The 23,495-nt window shown below is 39.4% G+C and overlaps 1 protein-coding gene across 1 annotated transcript in view; it reads right to left on the bottom strand.

Moving 5' to 3' along the window:
* Positions 1 to 6,217: 6,217 nt before the first annotated feature.
* Positions 6,218 to 23,495, bottom strand: part of uts2r2 (urotensin-2 receptor 2) — a 32,446-nt gene continuing 15,168 nt past the window's right edge. The window contains exons 8-9 of the mRNA XM_031748797.2: positions 20,988 to 21,111; positions 6,218 to 6,966 (exon numbers count right to left, since the gene is read on the bottom strand). Of these exons, the coding sequence (XP_031604657.1) occupies positions 6,815 to 6,966; positions 20,988 to 21,111 (276 nt within the window). The 3' untranslated portion in view covers positions 6,218 to 6,814. The remainder of the gene's footprint in view (positions 6,967 to 20,987; positions 21,112 to 23,495) is intronic.

Raw genomic sequence — 23,495 nt, 5'->3', positions numbered from 1 at the left:
GAAAGTCAAAAACACTCAAGACAGCTGCTAATCTTGAGAGGAGTGGCGGTCCCAGGAAATCCAAAGAACAAAGAGCTACATCTCCAACTGTGAAAGCCTCAGTTAGCATGTTAAATGTTAAAGTTAAAGACAGCACAATATTTTTTAAAAAAGACTCAATAATTACAGCTTACACAGAAGGATTATCAGGATAAAGTCTCTTCTTTCTAAAAAGAACATTAAAGCACAGTCTAGGTTTACAAAGTTGTATCTGAACAAACAGCAAGACTTCTAGAATAATGTCCTTTGGACACATGAGACCAGAGTGGAGACGTTTGACCATAATTCACAGAACCATGTTTGATGAAAACTAAACACTGCATATCAGCATAAACATCTCATACCAACCGTCAAGCATGTTGGTGGAGGGGTGATGAGCCTAGATCTAAATGAGTGAATTGTTCTCGATGTGTTGTGTGACAGCCATAATAAGAGCTGGTCAAATTCTCTGAAAACAAAGGAAGGTGCTTTAGTAGTTCCTTTCTTACCTCCTTTAGTAGGAGACACTGGAACATCCCTTGTGACAGGAAAGGAGATAACTTCTTCTTCAAAGTAAGACCGCAATCGACTGTCACTAAAACAGCAGATCAACATAACTGATAAGAGATGTGTTTCACATTGTAAAATGCAGCTTTAACCCACAGGTGAACGAGGAATACTGCACTACTCCTGCTTGATTTGAATTTGTTCCCTTGTGTGAAGCACTTTGTAAAGTGGATTTTAAAAAAGTGTTCCACAAATGAGTATAATTACCCACATTAAACAATCAAACTGAAGTGGACCTAATTTGTGTTAATTGTGTCCTCATTCTGAGTTGCTGTATTATCAGCTTTTAGAGCTCATTAATTGATTTTACTTCACAGATGCTAAAAACCTTAATAAAGGAAAAGTGAAAATAAGGGGATCACCTCTTTAGTGGGGAAAAGAACATCTGATTGGATAGCAGCACGAGTATCTGATAAAACAGCTATTTAATTTGCGTGTTGCTGTCTTTACTTGCCCACAATTATACAAGCCCACATGAAGAAACACACTAAGAACACAAATTGAAGAGTTTGTGTCTCTAATGCTAGTTTAAACCATAGCCTGTATAAAAAAGATGGCCACCATGACTTCACTCGATTGAGATGAGCATTTTCATCATCCTTTTTGACTCTAATGGGAAGATTTACTAATGCACTGCCCCAGCATAAACTGGGTTTTGGTGTAAATTTTAAAAAGTACTGTTGGTATTTACAAAGAGTGACAATCATCCATAAAGCTAATCATGCCCTCACATGCTACTTTGTCCCATTTTAGTAACTCTGGCCCAAAGTAGAACTGAAAATTAGAAAATTGTTGCATGATCATGTTGCAAGAGGACTTAAAACTACAGATAATATAAGCTAACAGGCAAAGAGTTTACTGAAGTCACTCATCAACACAGTTGAGGGTAGGTTTGATTGATATATGAGTCTGGAGCTATTTGTCAATATATTAGTATCAGAGAGTAACTTTAAAAAAATTTTTAAAGAAAATTTAAAAAGAACAGATGGAAGAAACAGCCTTCAGTGATGTTATTATGTAATGAGTGTTGATGTTGTGTAGTTTGTTCACCAGGGCCAGCAAACCTGTTTAAAATGCCCCAAACATGATAATCAGTTAATGTGAGCAGAATTATTCAGAGTGTAAATAAGCAAGGTACAATTTGTTGTTCCAATAAAACCAGTTTATATTTAAGATACACAGTCATATTTTCCTAGTAGGGAGTCATGAATAACTACACGTAACAAATGTTAGGAAAATGCATTTGTTTTGTGTCTGAAAGAAACAAAATATTGTGCAGTATGTCACATTTTTAAATCACCAAATATCAACATCAAAATCTTATATTTTCTGACTTCTTCTTGTCCCAATCAGAAATGCACCCCCTGCTGGTCATTAGAAAGAATGCAGGTTCAATTTCAAACGCCAGGAACCTTGGTTCATCTTTTATATACAGTTTACTGATTTTAACTGCAGAGCCATCACATTATTAAGCAAATAAGTATGAGCTGAACCCTCTGAGCACTATAATTATCTTTTCCTAAGTCCTTATAAATTCTCCCTTACATCTTACTTTAAGACGTTCCCCATCACCATCAAGGAAAAGTGATTAGCAGCAGAGATCATTTTCTGAATATTTAATTGGAATCCTGAATTTTGGCAGGAAATGGAAAAAGAAGAGAAAAAGAAGCACCTACATGGCATGTCACTGCCATTGAATTTGCATGCATCCACCCGCAGAGACAAACACACTTCTGCTGCTGTGGTAAAACCTGAGCCAAAACACCTACTCCTCAGCGTGCTCGCATCCAGGCTTTGTGCGCTGTGGTTACTAGGCTGAACTGTGGCCCACTTACCTGAATGGACAGACAGGACTTCCTTTCATGCTGTAGTGTTTGTGTGGTAATAACACAGTTAATTGCATAGCACCTGCACCCATTAACAATTGCTGCAAAAGTTTAGAGGCTGGAAGGTCTCAGTGGCAAGCACGCTAACAACAGATGCGTAAAGTGCCTGTGTTTTATGAAGAGTTCACAGTCTTTAATTAAGGAAGCTCTTCACTCTAATCTGACATGTCGTTTCCAGCTCACGCAGCCTTCAGCTGTAAAGCCACTGTCTTCTTTAGATTCATAAGAAGCATGGAGAAAAAGACTGTTACAGACCAAGAGTGGTGGAAATATTACATATGTCGAGGCAGTGAAAGTAAAATGTCATTAGTGACAGATTTCCTGTAATTCTGAAACATATCTGAATATCTAGAAGTGTGACATTTTGCAAATCATGTCCCAGGTGGGACTGGGCACTTTGGTACACTGACCTTTTTGTGTTTGCATGTCAAATTCTCCAAACTCATGCATAAATTCATTACATCCTGCCACATCACAGATATGGAAATCCCCCACCCCCACCCTTTCTTTCCTTTTCTTCCTTTCTCCACATATTGACTGACAACACTTTGCAGAAGTTTCAAAATTCTGGATAAGACCAGGTCTGTGTGGGACTTAGCAGCTTAAATCTGCATACATTCGAGCTGAGAAGTTTAGCCTGGATTTGTAGAGTTCTTCTAAGCGTTAGCTTGAGAGCCACTTTTGGGTTTCCTGCAATGTAATACGTTAATCCCAAAGGAGAAATCAGAAAGATGGACGCTAAAGGTCTTGAAGAAATTTGTGCCATTTGATTCTGTTCAGTTTCAGCAGAGGTGCAAGCACACTTTTTTTTGGATGTGTAATCGTTTTTTTTTATCTTACATCTTAGCAGACCAGCATCAGCAGTAAGGAAGCTAAAATTCCAGTAAATAAAGCCATAATTTAGTGTTTAACCTTCATGTAAAGCTCAGCAAGTTTTTGAGCTTGTGGATGAAAGAAAAAAGGGAGAAAATCCCTCCTAAAGCACACAGTGCTAGATTCTTTCTTTACTGTAACGTGGTACAGATCATACTGCTGTCTGTGTCTGCAGAATATTACATTACGTTAAACATTACATTAACTTCCAGCGGTTTACAGCTGTCGCGAACTGTTTATATTGGCGGCTGTTTCCCTGCATTTCATTAAAGTGGAATTTAGACAGATCACTAGAGTCTGAGTCCTCTTTAAGCCTTGCAGAGAGGATCTAATGGCGCCAGTTGGCACAAGCCAATGATAACACCTGTAATAATCAGTCACATCTAGACTATTAATTACACAACCCATATCATGATAAAACACTGCTGAGGGCAATATGCTCTACTGAGAGTCTGCTCTTTGTTTAAATTACCTTAAATAGGCCTCAACTGATCCTGCATCAATGCCTACAGCTGTCAAAGCCTTAAAAATAATACTTGGCACAGTCTGCACCATACATTTATTTGCAGTCCAAATCAATTACACCCACTCCTGCAGAAATTTATCCTGACATGCAAGATAATGGTTATTGGTAAGTAGAAGTATTTACTGTGTTATTGTCGGGCAAGGCCAGACGGGTCATTTACAATCAACTGCTGGCTCAATTCCATCCCCACACAGTATCAACAACTGAAAGAAATCACATTTAGAAGCAGTGTCCTTGATATTTAAAGAGATCAGAAGGCAGTGTTTGTTTTTCCAGTCTGTTCAAACCAACAAGAAAGATATAAGGAAATGAAAAAACTGTGTGTGTCTGCTTTAATATAGGCTAGTACAACCATAACACAATCAGCTAGCTAGTGATCACAGTATGTCACTTTAGAGGGAAAAAGCTGACATCAATTCATTTCAGTTTTATTCATCATCAAGAAAGCGTTGTCTGGCCTTCATTGTGTGATCAAATTTACATTCCAACCACAGCAAAGCTTCCCAACCTGCAGTACAAGAACAATGCAATTTCTTATCTTTTTTGTTTGGTTTGGTTTTTAAATAAAGCTTTGGCATCTTTCAGCATCATTAGCCAGAAAAGTACAAGGTGGAAGATTCTTTTGCAAAAATTTGTCTTATTTCATTTATGTTTATATTAACAGTTCCACGTGGAAACGTCACCACAACAGTAATTGATGAAGAGTACAGTGACTAGAACCATTATTTATAAGGTTAGAGGTGATTAATGGCTTCTTTATTAGTAAATTCATACGTGGACATCTTTATCAGATCAGTTATAAACTCTGAACAAGGTGCTGCCATTTACAGCTGTCTGACCTTATCACATCAGAGCATAAATATATATATATAAATATGTAATGTATATATGTGCTATTGCACAGTGACCCAACACCATGCTCACTTTGAATAAACTCCCACACAGCCCTGCACAGCATAGAAAGACTTACCTCTATTCTTTATATCACCAGTGAATGTGCTAACAGCCGTGCAGCAAGGTGAAAAAAGTGTAACATATTGAAAAATTAAAAAAAAAAAAAATGTTTCAGTTACAGCTGAAAGGTTTTTTTTTTACATGTATCTTTTGAATATGTGAGTTCACTAATGATAAATTATAAATGTATACTTACATTTTTGAGAACCAGTGTGCAACTGGCACGTCTTTCTGTAGCATGAAAGTTGCAATTCTTAGCAACAAACTGGGGAACAGGGCAGCATCACCTCACTTCAGTTTTTCATGACCTTTCGGAGCATTCTTCATTTACCATTTATTTATTCATTTATTCTGTTTTATCTTGCAGGTATTTTTAATTTAAAATAAACGTCTGTGATTAGATTAGATGTGCAGATAGATTTTTCAGAATTTGTCTACACAGCCTGATATTTCCAGTAAGAGTTGGAACAGAAACAAAAAGAGCTAAAAAAAGAAAGTGAATATTGGACATGCATCAGACTGTTGCACACAAAGAGAAGTGCACAGAAGCAGCAGTTTATTAGTATATTTATGTTAATGAGTCAACTATATACAAGTGAACCTAGTGCCAAAAAATGAATGGATTTTTTAGTGTAGGCGATTCAAAAAACTTTTGCTTTCAAAGCCAAAAAATGCAGAATTGCACACCTGAGTTTAAATATAGGCTAAAAGATTGTCCTAGTGTGTTTACATTGACAGAAGTAAACAGCTGTTTGCATTTATTAAGTGTAAAAAACCTGCTGTTATTTTAAATGACATGAAAAGCGGTTTTTTTGTTTTGCTTTTTTTAAAATGGAAAATGGCACCACGTAATAATATTTTGACTTTCTCTGTCTTTCTTTCTTTCTTTGATGACTGGCTGACATTTTGTTTCTGATCCTACCTTTAAAAGAAAAAAAAAAAGAAAAAGCCCCAAACACACCACTGTTAAATGTTGAGAGAGAGAGTAGCATTAACATTTAAAATCATATTAGAGCATAAAAACTGAAATGGGTGTTTGGCCTATAAAATAAACACAAAATGATGGATCTTAAAATCAAAAAACTCCAGAATCGATTAAAAAAAATGAGAATGGAGACTGTGGGTGGTTCAGTGCAGCTGTGTGAAAAATAAGAAAGGCGAGGATGATGACTTCCCAACCACGTGATAGTCTCAGATCAATCAAGAGATTCCTCAAGTGGCTGGCTCACAAAGGAAGGGCGGATAAGACTCGAGTAGCAATCAGCAGGAGCAGAGACGGGTATAACACTGGTTAATTGAATTAAAAAAGTAGTAATACTTAAAGGTTTAATATTCCAGGCTGCTGGTTTTAAAATAGAAAAGTACAGAGAAGTATGACTAACAAAACCACGCAAACTTTTAATGTCATTTTATTTCAAAACGTCCTCAAGACTGCACAGAAGCATAAGGTAGGAAAAACCAAACGAACAGGACAGAGAGACGGTTCTTCTTAGAAGAAAATACCTCACGGGTCATAGGATGGGGAATGAGTGGTGGACTTGGTGATGAAACGTTGATTATTCAGTTGGCAAGTTTCGGATCTCTTCTTCAGGGAATCAGCAGCTCTCTTAAAATGAAAAACACAGAAATGCAGAAAACAATCCTGCTTTGGCAGAACCCTGCAGGGGAACTGAAAAACCCTTAAAACCAGCGATTAAGATGGTGCAAGAACAAAAAGACATTTCTGTAGAAAACAGGATAAAAATAGTGTGTAACAAACAGGAAAGCACAGAGGGAGACCACATGTGGCTCTTTTTTCCTGTTGCACCATCAGCAAGTCAATACTTGAAAAATAAATGGAGAAAATTGAAGATATTGACCGAGCAGCTACAGAATACCAATGTAAAAATCCATGTAAAAGCTCTTTTTCCTTCCCCTTCTTCTTAATTCCTGCCTATTCTGCCTCTTTGTTGCAGGGCCTATCGGAACCAGTTGGCAGTGCCGTCATCCATCATCCGTGGATGCCTCGTGGCAGGGCGGGGTCAGAGATGGCGTGTTCAGGGTCGCAGGTGAAGGACACAGTGATGGCGTAGCGTGTCCCCCACGTTACCTTCTCCACGCGGTGGAGGTTCTCTGAGCCAGAAGAGAAGAAAGAGACTCTCCCTAAGGGTGGGGAAAAAAGGAACAAGAGGAACTCTTTAGGAGAGAGGAAATGTAAAAGTGATTCGGAGAAGCTGTTCAATATTTACTATTCAGATCCAACACACACAGCTGGTGTTACCATGTGTTGAACAAGGCTTTTAAAGTCAGAGAAAACCTCTATTAATATCAAGGTCGGTTGTTACATCAGAGGTATTGGCAAGGCAGAGATACGGCACTTGACGAATAGAAATCTTGAAGCGAAATGTATTGAAGAATGCTGTAAACCCAACTATAGAAGCTGCCAACCATGCCTCTTTACGAGATGCGATCAAAAAGTTGTGGGATTACACTTCTACAAATCAAAAACAGCATTAGATTTAAATTTAGACAATCTGTCCTTCAAGGGCATCTTCTCGTATATCTCTGGACTAATTTAAGCGCCTCTGTGCGCACGCTGGATCCTCCGCTGTGTCAAAATGACGATCAACTTGAATTAAATTGTATGAAAGTGGAGGAAGATAAACCTGGCAGTGAGACAGGTGGTGAGTAACGATTATGCTCTCGTGGCCAAAAACCTGTAGCATTTTTCATGTGCTGTGGGGGCTCACAGACACGGCAGTGCAGGTCATTCCAGCTCAATATTCTCTCACAGATAGTTCATAGCTTTAAAGGAAAACTCTGTGCTGGCAGCTCAAGCCACGCCCACCCCCAAAACCCCCCAGCAGGTATGCTCCTGTTTACAAACCTTACATGATGTGCTGCGCTGGAAACTGGACATTTCAACAAGAGAAGGAGAGGGGGGAAAAGAAAATGTAGTCCCTGTATCATAATTCAATACAACAATGATCCTCTTCAAGAAAGTGTTTTCAGTTTGACACAAGCTGAGGTTTGCTTTCTGTGCACACTCGAGTCCTTGAACTTGGATCATGGTGAAATCACAGAACGCACAATGTCGTTTCCAGGGATTTATATCAGCAGCACTGGAAGCTGTTGTTCAAAGGAGCATGAGAAGATGACTTTAAAGTCAAACTAATATTAACAAAAAAATTTTAAATTTTTAAATTATGATCACATCTCATCTCAACAGTCAACCTAGGAAACATATAAGCGAGTTGACTGGTTTAAACTGTCATAGTAAAGATGATGATGGTACGTCTGCTTGTTTTTAATGGCTGATCATTCACATGATTAGCATATTAACATTCATTACAGAGCAATGCTAGGGTAAGAGAAGTTATCATATCAGAAATCTGGATAGAGGTGTAAATGAAACTTGCGGCATGTGTACTAGAAATAAATCTGAGGAAAAAAAGATTTTTAAAACCTCTTTCTGGTGAAAAGTCAGTAAACTTTTTAAATGATTCTTATGAGATTTAACTGGCTGCAAACATTCAGTTTTTATGAATTACTGATCATATATATAAAGCTATGGCCTCCCTTACCTTCCTTCAGATACGTATCTGGTCTTAACCCAAAATAAATGCCTAAAGGGATTATCAAGTGGCAAGACGTTAAGAAAGGTTGAAAACAGAGCAAGGACGCAGCTAGCGAAGCTTGGTATACACACCAGAGGCAGCATAAGCAGTTATTCTGGTTAAACACTTCTCATTAGTTTAACAAAGTTGTTCTCAAACTGTGGGGGTGGGGACAGAAAAACTTCAGTTTGGGCGTGGGTGACCAGGCTAAAAACCTGGAGTCAAACTGTATTGAATGAATATGATAAAAATTAAATTGCTGATACTTGTGTGCATACTGAAATTTTCTTTTATATTGTTGATTTATAAAAAATGTTTAAAATATGAGGTGTGTGAACTATTATTGACTTCTAAAGTGGGACATAGTGGAAGTAGTTTGCAAACCATTGGTTTAACCTGTTCACTGATAAGACAGTCGTCCCTGGTGGAGCCCGACCAGAGATTTTTAAGACTGATACTTGGTCATTTTAAAATCTTACATTCTGAAATAAAGGCTGATCGTTTTAATAAATTCTGATATCAATATCAACTTGCTGGTAAAATGGTAAGGGTCTCGAGACAACTCCAACTCTAACACCATACATTCAGAAGCAGAAGTTTAATTGACTTGATGATAGCTTACTAAACGGCTATGCTGTTCATAGAGAAACTGCTATAACATCCAATTTGAAAGTGTTGGTATGCACTTTTAAAAAATTTGTATTGTTATTTTTTTAACCTTTCGACAGATTATACCTTGCTTATTAACCATGCTTCCAGGTTTTTGCCTAATATAGCTTATAAGCCTTAAAACTCTCACTACAATCACAAACGCTGGAAGTTTATTTCGAGCCAAACTTGCTCTTTTGTAGTTATTATGCAAAGCAAGGTAAACCATGTCCTCCCTCTGTCTGGTTGTAATATTTTCCTTTCATTTGCAAAAAGAAAGCAAATAAGGTAAAGCCATTATTTAAAAAAAAAAAAAAAAAAAAAATAGTATTCGCAATGATGGTGGAGTCAAAAACCATTGATAAGGGAAGCGAACACAAAGACAAGCGGTTGGAAGCAATTTACTTATTCTAGGGTTTCATTTTATTGGACTGAAATGCATTCCTTTGACTGAAGGGTTTTTTTTCATTAAATGAACAAACACAGTCTGAGTCTGGTGAGGTTGCCTCAGGATAAATTCTCTTCATTTATCAGAAGCTCTGCGTCACCAGGTCATCTCATGAACTACTACCAGTTACTAGCCAGTGTTGTTCTACCTGTGCTCTGTGTTAGATGAGACATTTCCATTCATGTTTAAGCAGCAAGCCCACAGATGTAGATCGCAATTAAGAGATTTATATTCAGATATCTTTCAGACTCTTGGTTTGCTAACAAACTTAGTGTCTTAAACCTTTTGAAGAGGATATCTCATTATCTCATGCCATGAATAAAAAGCTGCAATCACTGAGCCCCCATTCTGTTGCTATAATTTCCCTTACAGGCGCCTTATACGTTTGTGTCTTTGTGTGTCTGTGTAAGAGAGTTTGAATCTCCCTGGATATAGCATTAGCTGACGACATCAGAGGAGCTCGCTGTATAACAACAGAATTTATGCTGCAAACTCTGAGAATAAGGGAAAAAGGAGAAGGAATTAAACACAAAAGTGCAAGCGTGAACACAATAAATACTCTAGTGTAGATAAGATAATAATAGTAAATTCAAAATGCAGTTTTGAAATTTGATAATTAGGGAAAAAAAACATTGTGAAAAAAAATAATTGCCCCCTACTCCTAATAACTGGTAGTGCCATCCTTGGCAGCATGAACTGAAATCGAGCACTTAAGATAACTGGCAATGAGTTTTTCATCTCACTGTGGAAGAATTTTAGCCCACTCTTCTTTATTTGAATTCAGCCACCCTGGAGGTGGTTGTTTGAGCATGTACGGCTTGTTGAAGGTCATTGTCAAAGAATCTCAATCAGACTGGAGACCGGACTGTGACTGGGCCACTTCAAAACCAACAGTTTGTCATTTTGAGCCATTCAGAGATGGCCTTGCTGCTGTGTTTCAGATCATTGTCCCGCTGCATAACCCAATTTTGCTTCAGTTTAAGGGTACAAGCTGATAGCTGGACATTATCTTTTAGAATTTTCTGGTAGAAGTCAGGTTTAGTCAGTTACAGCAAGTCATCCAGGTCCTGAAGAAGCAAAGCAGCCACAGAGCTTCCACCACCATGTTTGACTGTTGGTATGATCTTTTTAGTTAGTTTTACACCAGGTGGAACGGGACTCAAACCTTCCAATGATTTTTTGTGGCAAATGTGAGACTTTGTTTTCTGTTTGGTCAACACTGGGTTTCTCCTTGGATCTCTCACATGGAGGTCATTTTTGCCCAGTCTCTTTCTTACTGTTGAATCAGGAACTTTGACAAGTTAGCCGTGGAGTTCTTTAGATGTCGTTGTGTGGATAATGGCTCTTTGTGGTTCAGTGGAGTCCCAAAGCTTTAGAAATGGTTTTGTAACTCTTTCCACAGTGATAGATATTACTGACTTTGTTTCTTTTTGTTTTCTTTTTCTTTTAGCCTACCTCACTTCATGCTTTTTTCTACAATAAAATTATCATTTAAAAACTCAATTTTGTATTTACTCTAGGGCAGGAGTGGGCAACTCCAGGCCTCAAGGGCCGGTGTCCTGCAGGTTTTAGACATCACTCTTGGTCAACACACCTGAATCACATGATTAGTTCATTACCAGGCCTCTGGAGAACTTCAAGACATGTTGAGGAGGTAATTTAGCCATTTAAATCAGCTGTGTTGGATCAAGGACACATCTAAAACCTGCAGGACACCGGCCCTTAACACCGGGGGTTGCCCACTCCTGCTCTAGCCTATAAAATACAGATGACCAACGAGTAATGCATTTTTTTTTTTTTATTTAGTAACATCAAACATCCATTTCTTTAATTACCTAATAACTACCTTACAATATCAGCCACATTATCCTGTCTGCTAGATTCTAAATAGTACTTTCTTCATTAAAAGCACAACTAGAAAGGTCTTCATAATAAATGCAACATGTTTATTAGCAGAAAAAAGGCAAAACTGCTACTTCTTAAAAACAGAAAAACTATATGTTGTAATTATTGCTTTACCTGCGGTATTTCCCAATAGTATTTTAGCACTTTGCAGTGTCATAAAAAGGAGTAAAGCATCAGTACATTTCTGTCATTTAAGGATTTGGGTTTCCACAATAGAAATTTTCCCATGAAACAGGAAACTTTAGAGAAACAATTCCACTACCTGAGCTTACTCTTGAAGCACCTGGGTCAACAATAAGTTCTACGGAGGAAATTTATCCTCCAAAGCTCACGCTTAAGTGATAGTACTTCCTAAAGATTGAGAGTATTTGGGGTTTAGCTTGATTATGCTACCATTTACAGGATACGCAGCACTGCTAAACCTCTGAAGTCATCATAGGTGGCACTTAACATTGTGTTCACCAAATGTATTGGGAAGTTTTGCCTCATGCTACTCATGTGTCATACCATTAAGCCATGAATATTTGCCCATAATCACCAATGGGATGAGCAAGAGTACAGGTCCAACAGTAAAGCTGAACCATAGAGCTTCAACTGCCATCCAATGGCTTTAATAAGCTTGTCCTCTATTTCCGATTGTGATTGTCAGAAGCATCAGGAGAGAAGCTGATAGATTTTTGTGACACAGCATGACAGGAGCTTAATAGTTTAACTTGCGTATCTACGGATTTGCCTCTCTTTAAATTTATTTTGATCTCAGCTTCCTTTATTATTATCTGTGTTAGTTTATCACTGGTTCTTGAATATAATATGTACTTAATAATGTATAGCATTGATATTTTGTAGTACACTGTATGATTTTTTTAATCTTTGATTTTATATAATAAAAAAGTCCAATGTATGTAAGTTTAAAGTCAAGTGAAAAAAATAGTTTTTTTTATTATTTCATGTAATTTTCTTCTTTCACAGAAAGGAAGAAAAGTGGTTTGGGAACTAGTTTGCTTCTCTTGTACGTCAACAACTGAGCATCATGTCAGTGTTTGACTGACAGCAGCTAGCAGGCTGCGGTCCGGCAGCAGAGCAAGAGAAACTGTGATTAATTTTTGATGGATGGAGTGAGAAAGTAAGGACCACACGCCTCCAACTAGACCTCAGTGAGAGCTGCAGCTTTGTTTACATGCAGTTTAATGCGCTGCAACCAAGCAGCAAACCAGGCACCTAGCCTTCAAACTGATGTTGCACACTTTTCCCTGGTGATGTGTGCTTTTTGAAGCAGGAATGTGTGAAACTAGACATGCTCATATTTTTAGGACAAGGAAGAAAAAGACTTAAGTAGTAAAGCTAAAGTGAGTTATTTTCAATATGTAGATGAAGCAGTGCGTGGGCTCTGTGTTTGACAGATAGCCGACATAATGTAGTAGTGGTAAGTTCAAGGTTTGGCATCTACCACTGGTTAGTTAAATTTAAAAAAAAAAAAAGCAGACCTTTAAATTCCAAGCTTTTATGTATTAGAACATTGAAATAATCAGATCGTTATTATATCTTAAACATTTGAATCCCACTGAAATGCTTTTGGTTGATTTTAAACAGGCAGTATAAGCGCTACTACTTGTGCAAAAAATGTATACATTACTTCTAAAAGACACAGGGCTGGGTATCGTCCCTGATTTCTAGAATTGATTTGATTTGATCCATGAATTAAATTCGATTCGATTCAAATCAGGGAAATTTTGTCAGAAATATTATAACTCTGATCATTTATCAGTACTGACACTTGTGAGAGCTTCTTATTGTGGTGGAAGCAAAACAGCAAAAGTAAGAGGGAATTCATGATGATGTTTATGTGAAGTGAAATGTGAAGCTTAGATTTGATCTTCTTTTGCTGCTGGTTCAGTCAATTTTGGTTGGAGAGTGATGAAACCTGCAGCTTCAGAATCTAGCGTATAAAAAGACGTAAACACAAAGCACGGAATTTCCACATAAGATTTAGTCCTACTAATAGTTTATAAAATATTTTTTTAAGTGATTTCTACTTTTGACTGTGTTTAGGAAGTCGACCGTTATCTGTGTGTATTCAATCATTAGGATCAAAAGTTTGATGCCATATAAGGGCATGCAAAGTCAAACATTTTCCCTGAATACACATTTATTTTTACATCACAGTTAAATATGCTATTTGGAGTCTCATAAGGTGATTACGTGCACCATGATGAATTTTTTTCTTTTGTTGTGTATTATTCAAATGAACAAATTTGCCTTGAGAATCAAACACGGTTAAATATTCAGAGAAACAACGACCACGTACAAAAATGTCTTCTAGATAAATGTAAACGCCATCAACAGGAAGTGAACAGAAGAAAAAAAAAAAAAGTATGTCATAACACTTGAGACAGTAGGAGAAAAAAACCTGCAGAAACACTGCCGTCTCTCTTGGACCTGCTAATTAGAGACTTTTTTTTTTTTAAAGATCCAATTAATACCATCACAGAGGTACTACGATGCATAATAGTGATCAGCACGAAATGCTTCAAGTAACGCCACCAGTCTGTTTTTGTTTTTAATAATAAAAAACAGCCACATGCTGCTGATTAGCACTTAATGAGCTCTTGAACTTCACAGACCCAACCGGGATGAGTGCACAATTCTAACAAGATGCTAAACGACGTGTGACTCATCCAGTGCCGATAACAAAATCTCCTGCTGGAGCGAAACGCCTCTTTAGACTGCCGGCACAGTCACAAGGTGCGCTGCACATTGACACAATGTCCAGTCAATTTATTACTCCCACAGCCTTATAATTAATCAGCTGGGGAAGAATTAAAGAGGGTGTTTGGTGTAACCAGAGATGAAAGGGATAAAAGTAAGATAAAGATAGATCACGTTAAGCTTGAGCAGACAGGACAGAAAAATGTGCTCCCAGATGCAATTACCTGGATTACATTGTGACTGACTTCAATTTAAAACCCTTGAGAAGGCTGAAAGGAGTGTGGGCGCTTTCCATTTGTCACCATGCGTCAGTCTAAAGAGCAGCTTAAGCGGATCCGTTTCACTCTTTTCTTTTAACGATAACTGGATATAGCTTAAGATGGTGAGTGCTGGAAAATGTATATCTGCTAAACATCATCTTATTAGCATTATCACTCAGAGTGTTAGCACCGTGAGCTTCAGACAAGAACAGAGCTGCAAAATGTTCTTGTTTTATTCACTGTGAAATTATTCTGGACATTTTCAGTAGCATTTGGGCGTCTCACCACTGGCTGTCTGTCGGTGTGTGTTAGCTGTGTGATAGACTGACAACCTGTCCAGGCTTCACCTCAGCTCCCATCCCATCTTCAACGCACCGCAAAGCTGAATGGGAAGAAAATGCAAGGAACTCTGTCGAGCTCTCAATACATTTATACAGGCTTACACTCGATACTAAAGTCATAAATGATTTCACAAGAATCAAGTACAGACGTCATCCAAAGCTGTTTCCCATCATTTGTAGAACAAGAAAGAGAAAATCCTCTTCAGGCGAGCTCTGACTAGACAAGTGGAGGGCATGCAGCAGGACGCATGACGCACGATGCACAAACAATTACTGTGAATTCTCCGGTCAGTTACTTGTGCTATTCTCACATCTCTGCAGTCTTAATCCACACAGACTTTGGATTCCACAGCTGGGAGGCTAAAAGCTAATTGCTTTCTCACATCCACCTGTAGAAAACTTTAGGGCAGTGCTGCAGGCATGAAAGCATCTTTTCAATGCCCAAATCTGAAACATGAACAAAATTTTATACAAAGCTCAAGGACTCTTTTACCTCTTAATTCTAGAAATAATTCTCACTTTAACCAAGGGGCAGCCTCCAGAGATGAAAAATCAACTGAGTGCAGACATGCTAAAAGTCTACAGTTTCTTCAGTTCAGTTCAATTCAGTAATAGTTATATATTGCCAATCCACAACAACAGTCCCCTTAAGGTGCTTTACATTGTAAAGTAAAGGCCTTATAATAATACAATCAAATAATCAAAGACTCGCTATGAACAAGCACTTGGCGACAGTGAAAAGGAAAAACTCCCTTTGAACAGGAAGAAACTTCTGGTGGACCCAGGCTCAGGGAAGGGCAGTCATCTGCTGCGACCCGCTGGGAGTGAGGGGAGGAAGACTGGACAAAAGACATGTTCTGGTATAAAGCCAGAGATTAATAATAACTAATGATTAAATGCAGAGTGGTGCATAAACGCACAGTGGATGGAGAAAAAAAAATGTGGGTGAAGAAGAAACGCTTAGTGAGCAGCCTCCCAGCAGCCTACGCCTATTGCAGCATAACAAAGGGAGGATTTAGTGTCGCCCTAACTATAAGCTTTATCGACAAGGAAAGTTTGAAGCCTAATCTTAAAAGTACAGAGGGTGTCTGTCTCCCGAATCCCAACTGGCAGCACAGAAGAGGGGCCTGAAAGCTGAAGGCTCTGCCTCCCATTCGACTTTTAAATATCCTCGGAACCACAAGTAAGCCAACAGTATGAGAGCGAACTGCTCTACTGGGATGACACGGTACTGTGAGGTCATTAAAATAAGATGAGGCCTGTATATTAAAGACCTTGAATGTTAGGAGAAGGATTTTAAATTCGGTTCCAGTGGCCACTTGAGGCTGGATACAAAAGGAAGTTGATCCCCAAGTGCCCAGCTATGAAATATATGTTTAGACCCTGGCAAAAAAATGGTTTTGGTGTCCTTTCCCTTTATGACAGTTGTGTAGTAGGTACATTTAAGTAGCCAGTCGGCGTCTGCTAGGCCCCTCCTCACTCTGTGCTGCCCGTGCCTTTTAAAGCATTTAAACTAAACTACCTGCAGAATCCTACAGCTTCCTGTAACACTGCAAGCTGATCTTCCACATACGGTCATTTCTGACTAACATTGATGGCATCGTATCGACCGCGTTCATCTTTTACATTCAGTCGATGATTTCGCCCACACACACTAGCAGCATCTTTAAAACAACACACCTTCTCAGAGTGAGAGATTAATGCACATATTTTCACTCCATACACTGTGTGTGTCTGTACAAGCACAGCGGGCAAGGTCAGACCGGCCGTTTTAAGGTGTCTGCCCACCTGAGGTTATCTAATTCCCCTGTGGTTATCCAAGCAGTCAGGTTAACTGCTGCTGGCTCCTCTAACTGGTAGACGTGTCTTTTTCGCTCTGTCCTTTTATTGCCCTGTTTGTATCTGCCATTCCCAGCCAAACACCATATCTCTCACGCTATCACACACTGTATTTACTCTTTATCTGTCTCCCAGCCATTTTCTGTGTCTGACCTACCTTCTTGCCCTATCGGGGGCGCTTTTCACATTCCGCAAATCTATCCATCATCTCGTCTAATCCTCCACTTTTTCCTCTGCAGTCTGAACACCTCCACCGCTGTCCCCCTACTGCTCATTGTCATTACATCCTTGACTGTTGCGCTCTCTGACAGCAAAGTCCTGATTGTCTTCCTGGTGTTATAATTACACCTTGTTCATTGCAGTCGCCTCGAAGACACATGATTATCTCGGCAAACTAATCATCCGTCCAGATATGAGGATTAGACTCTTATCAAGTCAAAACATGTCAGTGAGCTACCTGGGATCCATCCCAAACAGTTTCCTGATGAGGTGATGGTGGATTTTAGTGGAGAAAATAAAATGATGGGTCGTTGATGGATTATGAATGAACTTGTGTCATCTCTACTATTCGACGCACACACATAGTGGGTTAGGATTTACCAGCTTTACAGATTGCCAAGCATTTAAAAATCTAACAAGGGGACAGACTGTACTTTTCCTAGTTCACTGTTCCATGATCCTCTTCCCCACCTTCCTCTTCCTCCTGCAATGTTCACTGGGTTTAAAAATCCTGCTCATGCCGCCCTCTTTGCTGTCTGGAGATTATTCTCACCTCGCCGATACAAGACGGCTGAGCTATTCACCAACACCCGTCACAGGAGACTAGGAGGCAGACAAGCTGCAGTCACTCTTTATTATCATACGTCCTTCACTCGATGTCCAAGACAGTGTCAGCAGCCCAGGATCCTTCACTGCAGCTCACTGAGTATGACGCACGAGCAAGAGTGGTAGCAGAGATTAAATGGAGGTGAAAAAAAGGCAAAAAAAAAGCATTTAAGGTAAGAGAAGGAGTAAAATATCATTTTTCTGAATTGCTTTTGATTAAAAGTGGCAGAAGACTTGGTGTAAATGCACAAGATGATGGACAGTAGGGGAGATAAAAGGAGAGAGCGAAAAGCGGTGAAGAAAGAAGTTCAAGAAGGGACAAGGTGAGCGGAGGCAGTCTGGGATGGTTTGCTGTCAAAAGTAATCGAGAGGAAGTTTTACTCTGAGGAAGAAGGAAAACGCCTCAGGAGATGTTTCCCCATATAGAATTATTCAGGAGTAACGCCGCACGCGGGGGAATATGAGCCGAGAAGGAGGCTGCCCCGAGTTCTTATCACACTTTTTGAACAAAAGCTAGGTCACACAAATATTCCAAACCATGACACTTTGGAGCTTCACCTCTTTTCTTTCCCCACAGTGGAGCCTCCACGATCAGCAGACTATACGACACACAAAGCTTTTGACTTCATCTTTCAAATTTTCTTCAGTGACGACCTTTCGACACTAAAGGGAGCTATTATGGTTTTCCTTATTTTCTGTGATATATCTACTGTTACAGTGATGAATGCTCAACCTACAAAGTTTAAAACATGAAGTCACCATATGAGCTCCCCTGTGAGAGTGGATATCCCTAATATTTTGACTTGCTGCTTTTTATTACCAGAAACCAGTTTCCAAAAAACAAAAGTTAGCAAAGTGTTCTCATATTTTTTCCTCTTCTTAGTTCAGTTTAAGAAAACAAACTGCTGCTGTCATCTGTTCAGTCAACAGTTTTTCTTATTTACACATGTTTTAGTCCTGATGGAGCGCTTAGCTACGCTTAGTTACGCTTAGCTACGCTTAGTTACGTTTAGCTATGAATCAGGTGGACAGATTTGTGGATAATAAATGATTGAAGTGGTCCTATTATTCTTCCTAAAGCTTCATATTTTTTTCCTTGGACTCCACATAACTTAATCATAATCATTTCATTTATATGACAGATGGCCCCTCAGTTGATCCATCCCCTGAAATGAGCTGTTTTAGCTCCTCTCCCTTTAAGCCAAACTTTTTCTGATAAAGAAACTCTGCTTGGAAGCATCCACAATTTTAATATGACAAAAATAAGGAAAAGTAAAACAGTTGCACATTACCAACAACTCAGTTATTATTTATTTAATAATAATTCCTTATTGATATTTGATAATTACTTCTGTCTTACTTATTTATTCTGCATTTAAAAGCAAGTATCTTAAGTGTGTCTGTTTATTGGAGAGCCTCTAGAAACAAACTGATTTTAAGTATTGCTGTTCACCTGACTTAACTTACACCCTCATGTAATATTCCTCAGCTTCTCTTTGACTCTACATCAGTTCACCACAGTGCTCTCAATGACTTTACAGGGTTATGTTAGAGCTCTGAAATACGCATGCACACAGTCATGTTTTCATATCTTAGTGGGAACATCTAATTGACATACTGCTTTCCCTAGCCACTTACCATAACCCTCAGCTTAAACCTAACCATAACCTAATTGTAAACCTGACACTAAAACCACATTTTGAGCCTCAAAAACGCCTTCAAACTCGTGGGGACGCGGATTTTATCACCATAAAGGATGTTAGTCCCCACAAGTATAGTAACATTCGAATCATTGGTCCCCACAAAGATATATAAACATAGTACACACACACACACACACACACACACACACACACACACACACACACACACACACACACGTCTGGTTTGCTATCCTGGTGGGGACATCCCATTGACATAATGGTTTCCCTAGCCCCTTACCCTAACCCTAACCATTAAAAATGAATGCCTAACCCTAACCCTTACCCTAAACCTAACCATAACCTAATTGTAACCCTGACACTAAAACCCCATTTTCAGTGTGAAAATTGCTTTCAACCCCGAGGGGACCTGGATTTTGGTCCCCACGGTGCAGAAAGTCCCCACCAGTATAGTAAATGTCAGATTTTGGTCCCCACCAGGATAGTACGAACCCACACACACACACACACACACACACACACACACACACACACACACACACACAGAGTGGGTCATTTGTATTTCAAGCCTGTCTTGAAATACAAATGCCTGGGATAATCAGAGTTGAAAAGTTGGGGAGGTTGAGGAGAGTCCACAGTGGTAGTGACAGAGTAAAAGTAGAGTAAAATGTGAGGTAACCAGTTTTGAACCGCACAAAGCGCAGACGTTACATTTAGACTCTGTGTGTCTACAAGGCTTCATGGTCAATAGAATTAAATAAATATGATTTTTTTTAAAAACCCTGTGAGATTTGTCTAGAAAAAGAAGGTCTCGAACCCCAGTCGTTGAGGGCCGGTGTCCTGAAACTTTTCCACGTGTCCCTGTTGCAACACACCTGAATAAAATTAATAGGTCGTTAGAAAGACTATAGAACTTGAGTGCATGCTGAAGTGGCAACCCCTAACCCTACTCAAGTAAATTTAAGTAAATGTAAGTGTTTGGAAGAATGCACTTCTAACAGTACTTTTATTGCACCATGTTCATTCACTCATGAGCTGCTGTAACATGAATCAAATGGCTGAATTACCACCTCAGCATGCAGTCAAGGTCTATAGAGTCTTGCTAATGACCTACTAATAGTATTCAGGTGTGTTGCACCAGGGATGCATGGAAAAGTTTCAGGACAGCGCCCCTTGAGGACTGGAGTTCGAGACCCCTGCTCTATATACAAAAAACAAATCATATGGCGTGCCATATGTTAAACAGGAAGAGCAATTTATTGCTCGCTTTCAAATTCATCCAATTCAATATATAAATAAAACAGGTTTACATGCTCACTGTGTCACATTCCTTTAAAGTGACCAGCTTGGAAACTTCCCAGATTTTCTGCATGCTCCCCCTGAGGACGGATTCAACTCCTCCGCTTTAAAATGTCTGAAAAGCAGCTGCCCCTCTAGGCTTTGCTGTTTCAGTCTTCAAGGTGTTCATTTGCTCATAGTGTTGCCCATTTTTTCTTAATGTGAAATGTAGACACAGACAGATCACATTACTTCTAAAAAAGACCACATGTAGTTACTTCTAACTTTTTGGGTCCTAACAGCTCAATAAAAAACCAAATCCCCTGCATGCTCAGTGTGCTACAGTCTGTGCTGCTGATTACCCACTTACAGAGGATTACGCCCACTTTGCTGCACATATTAGTGCTAAAACCACCTCCAGGCTCCCTAATGCAGCTCAGCAATTATAATTTTAAACTCTGCTGTGATAATGAAATCATTTATCTGTCTCACATCATTTACTTTAACTTTTAGGCTTATGAGAACAAAAGCAGCTATCAGGTGTTAAAGTCGACAGCCTGAGTTTATGCCATCCTGTCTTTAAGCAGGTCAAGCATTGAAAAAAAAGGCTTAAAGCTGAAAAAGCACGTGTGTTAGGTAGATTCAGCTTCTAATACCTGCCCGTGGTTCCACAGTCCGGTTGCCATTCTGGTCCATGAAGACAAATCTACCTCCAGTGAAGTCAGAGCCGTAGTCAGACAGGTACAGGAGCGAGGTGTAGTCGAAAGAGCCATAAGTCACCTGTCAGACAGTGAGAGAGGAGGAAAGCATGAGTTGAGAGCTGAACCCTGCGCTGGTAGTCCAATCAAGGTTGTGTTGATGGATGATGGTGTTGGGCATCAGCAATGGCCACAGCTCACCTATCACAGTGATTTGTAGCTCATTTCTCCACTGATGCATCACATTAATATTAGCATTATAATAATACTCAGAGTCAATTGAATCTGCCTCGCTATAATTTCATGTCTCATCTCCATATTCAACCAACACTCGCAACACACGTGTCACAAGTTCATTCCCAGACTTCTGCACGCTTTAAAATTTAATGTCTTCATGTGGAGCAGCAGCACCGCTCCATCATCATGAGCTGACAGGTAAAAACACAAGCAGAATATTTCTGACTGCTGGCTTGATTTTTGAATTAGAGCTAGTGCAGTGTTCACTATGGCGACTCCTAAAGGGAGCAGCTAGAAAGAAAAAGAAGAAAGGAGGAGTGACACCGCGCTTAGTAAAACATTTTTTCTCCTTTGTTTGTCCTTGAGAAACACCGCTGTAGACCTATCAGTCTAAGATAGAAAAAACCCACAAAAAAACCCAGCAAGTGTTATAACTCACCACTGTTTTATTCCACATCATCAGCATCATGCTATACATTATTGTTTTAATGGCTTTCTGGGGGACTTGATGCAAGTGCACCTCTGTCCTCTCGGTACAATTTATCCCTTGGATTAATAAATTATATTCTGATTCTGATCCTCGCACCAACAGAGGACTACAAACTGACCAGCAGCCTGTGTGAAAAAAGAAATTTATCAATATGACAAAAAACAACAACAAAAGGATTAGTTATGTCTGTTTGGTTTCATTTTAATGGAGATGGTAAGGAGGTACAAACTAGTGTTTTTGGAGCTTGGCTCGAGTGCATTACAGTTTTTATATGCACATTAGTGGGTTTTCGAACACAACTGTTCCTAAATGGTGTGGCTCCTGATTCTGTAACACACAGACATTATTACTGCCAATGCAGAGGCCAATTCTGTACTCTTAAAGAGAGCCCCAGTGGCCAGCAGCCGTATGCTGGAAAGTATCACAGTGCAAAACGCCACATTCCCGACACAAGCATCAAAAATTCAAGACGGGCAGAATGGATTACTTTATCATCTGCAGGAAACCAAAACTAACAACTAGCACAGCACAATCTCTATATATCTAAAGAAAAGAGGGGAAAAAACTATCATACAAGCCTGGTTAATGCTGCTGATTTCATATGTCACAAATGTGTTCCCGGAACCTTCACAATACAAAAAAAAGAACAGACAGCATGCCTTTGGCTTTTTCTTTGTTGTACCTCCGTGACAAAAGGTTTGAAAAGCACTGACCTAAGGCTCCAGTAGAGTCTGCCTATGGAGCGTCACTCCTGTGGATTCCCAAAGTTATTGTATGGATTCTTACTCAACACTGCTTTTAAAAGCTACAAAAAGCATTTGCAGCTGTGGAACCGTTCACGCATGCATTTAATGCATATCGCTTCATGAAGCATATCCCTGAAGGTTTTATCCATCACACTGTAAAAGAAGCAGCAGCAGCTCTCTTTCTGTACATTTTGGCTCCACGTGAGGTCCCCAGGCTCTGAGGCACAGTTTGGATCCACTCACTGTAGTTCCACACATAAAACATTAGGTTAAATATCCCACCTGCATGTTCTTTACAGGCAGGTGAATTGGTTACTTTCTGCATAAACTCATTGTGAAGTTCCTTTGTGTATACACCACACAGCTTCTCCCACAGCAGGATGGCAGCCACCTGTTTGTGCCCACTGTGTCAGCGGCTCATGTGGAAAAAGAAGAGCTTTGTCTTTACGTCTCTCAGAGATTACCTGCTGCCAGCTCCTCCCTCCCACTCCCCCCATTGTATCTGTAATCACTCAAATACAAGTCAAAATGATGCCGCTTTAAGCAGCAGCAAGCTTTATTCATGGGAAGTGAACTGTTGCCTGTTTCTGCAGAACAACTAATAGCAGTGCTAACGTGAAAGCGCCTGATCTCAAAACCTTAATAAATTATCTGAAGTAAGCTGAGAGGGAACAAGAAACGGCTGCCTCTCTTATTTCAGAGCAAGAGCGCTCTCACTTCAAAGAGAGAACAAAAGTTAGCTGCTAAGAGTTTTATGAATCCCTGAAACGACGTCAAACCGGCATCGTTCACAAAGCGCTCGTGTTTCCAATCGAGTTCTACAATAGGAAACTTTAACAATGCATGAACATTTGTCTCTTTGTGCATGTGCCTGAACGTCTGTGTTCTCCAATTAGAGAAGAGTGTGAAATGGAAATATAGTGTAACCATGGGGACTGAGAAGCTGCCTGAAGTTTGAATCATGTTATGTAAGGTGTTATTTTTGGCTAACGT

This window comes from Oreochromis aureus, linkage group 8, assembly GCF_013358895.1.
Source record: "Oreochromis aureus strain Israel breed Guangdong linkage group 8, ZZ_aureus, whole genome shotgun sequence".
Lineage (NCBI taxonomy): Eukaryota > Metazoa > Chordata > Actinopteri > Cichliformes > Cichlidae > Oreochromis > Oreochromis aureus.
This window is presented reverse-complemented; position numbering and strand designations above follow the sequence as displayed.